This window comes from Gavialis gangeticus, unplaced genomic scaffold (assembly GCF_001723915.1).
Source record: "Gavialis gangeticus isolate Ggan-Ray unplaced genomic scaffold, GavGan_comp1, whole genome shotgun sequence".
NCBI lineage: Eukaryota > Metazoa > Chordata > Crocodylia > Gavialidae > Gavialis > Gavialis gangeticus.
The window spans coordinates 5,366,201-5,371,614 of NW_017729033.1; the positions used below are offsets into that span (position 1 = coordinate 5,366,201).

At 44.6% G+C, this 5,414-nt stretch overlaps 1 protein-coding gene across 3 annotated transcripts in view; it reads right to left on the reverse strand.

The window, feature by feature from the left end:
- PTPRA (protein tyrosine phosphatase, receptor type A) overlaps window positions 1-5,414 on the reverse strand; it is a 190,469-nt gene that overhangs the window by 30,528 nt on the left and 154,527 nt on the right. For all 3 annotated transcript variants that reach the window (XM_019526129.1, XM_019526128.1, XM_019526130.1), the window contains 2 exons: window positions 3,080-3,153; window positions 721-857 (listed from right to left, as the gene is read on the reverse strand). In XM_019526129.1, the coding sequence (XP_019381674.1) occupies window positions 721-857; window positions 3,080-3,153 (211 nt within the window). The remainder of the gene's footprint in view (window positions 1-720; window positions 858-3,079; window positions 3,154-5,414) is intronic.

Sequence of the window (5,414 nt, forward strand, 5' to 3'; positions counted from 1 at the left end):
ACGAAACCTGCTGATGGAAAGTAGCTGGTAGGTAGACAAACTCACAGGCAGGGTACCCAGTCACACAGAGGAACTTTCACCACAAAACCTGACCTATGGTCCCCAGCCCCAAGTGTGCCATCCTCCTCAATGGGAATGTGTACAGACATTCACACCCCCGGGCTGTTCCCAGGTTATTTATCTCCCAGAGTGGCCATTTTTGCTCTGGGAGAAAAACCCTGAACTTCTGTACACTTGTGGTTTCTACTGGGAGAACACTGACTCTCCCAGGAGAAAATGAATGTCTGTAGGTGGCTTTGGTCTTTGATTAGTATAGAAAATGCTGGGGTGGATAACTAGTGCAAGGTACCATATAATACATCTATGCTCCGCTGTGTGTCATAAGCCCTGTACGGCTAACAGCTGTCTCAAGTGGTAGCAGCTGGTGCTGTGGACACGGAAGGATACAAGGTCTATCCCTGTTACTGCCTGACCAGGAAGCTCCTCAGTGGCCTCAAACTATGATTACAGTATTGTAACCACATGAAACACTCTCTGCTTCGCAGCACTACAGAGGAATGTTAGCGTGAAAGGTGAATGGTAGCCTGGTCTCACTTGGCTAGATTTGCTAGAGTGAACACATTGACATAGTGAACAAAACACCCCTTTTACTGTTCAGCCTGATCAGTCTCTCTGGCAGGACTGAGCCACATTTGGACGAGAGGATTAGCAAGCACTCACATTGAATTCCTCCCGGAAGAGCTTATTGTCGTCTGCCATTCGCCGGTTAATCTCCTCTTCCAATTTATCGACAGGCAGCGGCGGGTATTTCCTGTTGGTGCTGGGAGACCGGGCCAGCAGTGGCATGCTCTGAGGCTCTGCAAGATCACACATGCACAACACTGTTTACTTCTCCACTCTCAAAGCTGGGAAACAGGTTCTTATAAGACCACTGGTTCATTTTTGACAATTTTGCCTCTCTGAGGTAGCACTGATTTAGTTTGCTCTTTCTATGTGGTCTGCTGTGCAAGGATCTCAGAGTGCTTGCAGACATTAATGAAGTCTCTCAGTATCCCAGGGGGAGTGATCTTTGGATATCATTCTCTTCCTTTTACAGAACCATGATGCTGGGGGCAGAGCTACATTTTCAATTTAGGATGTCATAAGTCACTTACATTCATTCATACTTTGCTCTTATCTATATAGCTATGCTGATTTTACACACACACACACACACACATACACACACACACACACTTTTCCTGCGCAGATTTTCTTATTCCAGTATCAGAGTGACTTTTTTCAAAAGGAGCCTCTTGTGCAACTATACAGGGGCACACATGGGGATTGAATCAGCATAGTTGTGCCAGTCTGCATTCATAGCTTAGCTTACACCAGTTTAACACTGACACAAAGAAGATCTTAGATATTAAAAGGCTGATTTTCAAGCTTATTGCACTACTAAAAGTTGCTAAGGTATGGCAGAGATGGGCTCTGTATGAAACCTTACATAGAATACAGAAGTGAAGTGCACTCATGTCAGCTCTAATGTGCCTAAATGTAGGATTAGGTGGCTAACTTCAGGTTCCCACCAGGTAAGTTTTGGCCCAAAGTCACAAATCAAATTATCCACAGGGCCAGGAGAAAATCCAGGCATCTTGGTTCACAGGCATGCACCTTAAAAGGGACCTGCAAAGGCTTTTGAACATTTGGGCTTGTGTGTTTCTGCGTCTCGATGGACAAAGGAGGAGCAAAAAGACTTTTAAAGACAAGAACAGGACTTTTTTTTCTTGCTTTAACCTTCAATATCAGTAATGTCAAGTCTGACACTGGGTTTGCTGAATGACCTTACAGCTCTCATCGGGTTTTTTCCCCACACTTACTCTTAAATGGAAGCAATGGAGGGTAGTTGGATCTTTAACAAAGATGCATTTTCTCCAAAACATTCATTTCCACTGGAGTCAATCAGATTTTAGCAAAACAAAGAGCAGCTTTAAACAGTGTAACTATTAGAGCTGGTGAGATATTTTTCATTGTAATGTTTTTAGGGAAAATGATTTTTCAGTTCAATTCAATATGACATGTAAACCCAAGTTTTGCAAAAAATGCTGATGTTGTCAAAATTGCTTTTGTTCAGCACCAGAATATTTAAAAATCAGTTTTTTTAAATAATTTCCACAAAAAAAAAATAGAAATAAAATTTTAGTTTTCCACCAAATGTTATATGGAAGAATAAAATAGTTTTCTGATCAACTGTAGCACCAATGAATTTCTTCCCTTCCAGTTGTCCAGTTTTCAGTTTACTAATTCTAATGGTGCCCTCATTCCAATAGCTCTCCAGAACTAGTAGAGTGAGAAAACTTTTTCTTTGAAATGATTTCAAGCAACCGCCCACAAAACCATGGATCCTACAAAGAATGAGGCACACATTGACAGGCTACAAGGCATTTGCCCATGGGACTCTTCACAATATGTAAATTAAGCGCAAGGTCTTCTAGTGCTCCCGTGACAAAAAGAGTGCATGCGAGTCAATCGTGCATGCATTTCTTTTCAAGATCAGAGCTAAGATGATATCTTGTTGTGGCTGAGAGTAAGAGTAGACGAAGATATCCTAAGTGTGAAAAGAAACCACCTCTCTCAAACACCATTTTAAGGAGAGCTTTACGGCAACCAGCAATGGGGAAAAATTAGATTTGGTGTCTCATCTTCTCCCCAACTTGCCCCACGGGATATAAGGAGGGCTGGAAACGGCGACTATCATTGGCATAAGTATTGCAATAGCGTTTACAGGACCAAACAAAATGGGAGTCCAGCACACTATGCACCATATTGGCATTCTGTTCCCCATTACAGACTGAGATCAAGTTGTCCCTTAACTTCCTCTGTGTTAAGCTAAACTGATTGGGTTCTTTGAATCATTTATAACAAAGCCTGACCACTTCAATAGCAAGATCTGAATGTAAGATTTTCAGGCCTGCTTGAGCTAAAGGATAACATCTTCCCCTATTTTGCTGGTTCAGTAAGCCATCTTGTGAATCAGCCACTCAGGGAGACAAAACTGCAGGCCCTCCAAGTGGTTACTCCCTCAGACGAGACTCACCTGTATCATCTGTGCGGCCATTGGACAAACGGAAGGAGTTGGAATGGCTCCCAGCTTGCTTGTATTTTTTGAATCTAAAGAAGAGTTCAGAAAATTACCACTGGAACATAAGGATCAGCCAAAATGGATTTCTTTGTAGGATAAATGCCCCCAAGTCTGATCTAAACTCCACAGTGATTTTTATCCCTCTCTAAGGCATTGGCTGGGAATCAAAGTGGTTTTGAGGTCTTGTGCACAGCAGTATCCCCTCAGTCATACAGCAACTAGTTTTCTCCATCCATGGAGCTCTTACTGCAGTCACACAGGGTTTCAGTTAGGGCACCGTTTGACCCAAAATGCATGGCCCTCAGGTCTGGAGGAAGTAGAATGTTTCCCATTTTACAGATGGGAAAACTCAAGCACCAGGAGGTCAAGGACAGAAACTCAGTGGCAGAGTTAACAAAAGTCCCCAGGAGGGCCTGCCTCCTATGCCTCTCCCCAAAGAACTAGCTCATGTGTCTACTGATTAACAGCAGACAGTCCCCAAGGGAAGCAGGTGTCTGCTCCAGGCCACACAGCAAACCCCAAATTCAGCATTTCATTCTGTTCCTTCCCTTTAGTTGTGCACCAGCTCTCACTGTACTTTACAGCAGATGTTTTGGGCATCAATGCAACACTGTGGGAAACTCTCGTGGGACCCATTTAGAAGTATAAGAGCAAAGACAGCCAACATAGGGTGGTGATCTTCCTGGAAGCCAGCTGCTCCATCCTGAGAACAGCTGCAAGGATGCAACATCCCTCTTTCTGGAGTTTTCATGAACTCATTATCATTTGCCTCATATACACTTAGATACTATGGTGACGGTAGCTATAAAAAACCCTAGAAGAGATATGGACCCCACCTCCACAACAGGACACTCCAGAGATATGTGTTTTATGGCCTGGTGCAGCAAAGCCCTTAAACACACATGGTTAAATCTCCCCTCATCTAGTAATATGTTTAACCACATGCTTTTAATTTCAAGCACTTGCTTAACCCACTGCCCTGAAGCTAAGGGCTTTGCTGAATCATGGCCTGTAAGTAGTGGGGAAGAAATCAGGTAATGCTATTGCTTCATACGGGCTAGGAAGTTGTCTGAAGTTCCAGGTGGCCAGGGCTCAAAGGCAAAGCTCCCACTGACCCCCTGGTGCTGGACTGGCCCAACACCAAGGAATAACATGGACTTTTCAACCGACAAAGGAAATTGCATTTTTTTTTCATTTACTAAACACTGCAGCGACTATGTAAAATGCTTACTGCCAGTGAGCAAACACTTCCTCCTGGCTGCTGAGATCTGCATTCAGGGCTGGGGGCCACTTACAGAGGCTGTGATTCAGAAAAAGGCCAATCAATTGCTCCGATCCTTTAAAAACCTCCCCATGGAACGTCTCCTGCTCTATACGTGCAGCACCCGTGTCACCTTGTCCTGCTAATGAGCTACCCTCGCAGATCATCTTTCAGTCTGAAGATTCCCAAAGCTCTTTGCAAACCAGACTGGCCACTTTCTCCCACCACAGAAACGCAGCTGCCTGACACAGAAAGCACAGCTGGTTAAAGGCCCGAGGCAAAGCCCACTGAAGTCAGCAGAGAGAATCCCACTGGTTTCACTGGGCTCTGGATCAGGACTGTGGAGGTTGAGATGGAAATGAGTGTCACATTCAGCTGTAAATGTAGAAGGGGACTGAATAGGCTTAATGCAGCTTTCTGCATTTCAATCAGGACACTAAGTTAACATGTTTTTGTTTTTTTTTAAATGCCATGTGATTTTTAATGACACAAGCAGTCAGGTTCTTGGTTTATCCACCATCCACAGTAATAGAGGTATTCTCAAACCCACATATTCTTAGCTCTGATATTCTGTCCATCTGTGAATTGTTGGATAGGGCAGGATCTCAATCTCAGTAATGACTATGATGATTATAGTGCATCCCCAGCAGCATAGAACACCCCGCCACATGAGGAACTGGCTTCATATTGATTTATACTAAAGAGCAGCACCTACCAAGTCACCAGCACATCTCCTGCATTGTCTAGGACAGGGTGTCAAATATACTGGATGCAGCCCACCGAGCTGTTCTGCCTTGCCTGCTGGTAGTCCGGGCTACAAGACACTGTGAAGCATGGCTTGCACCCAGACCTGTGCCACTACCTGCTCTCCAACCTCCTGTCACCATCAACCACCCAGACTCCTGCTGCCACCCACCCCAAGACATGCATACTGCCTGGCCACAGAAATATGCTACCACCCACCACTGCTGTTGCCAGCCCCACAGATCTGGCCCAGGATGGGGGGGGGGGGGCAACTTTTTTGGCAGG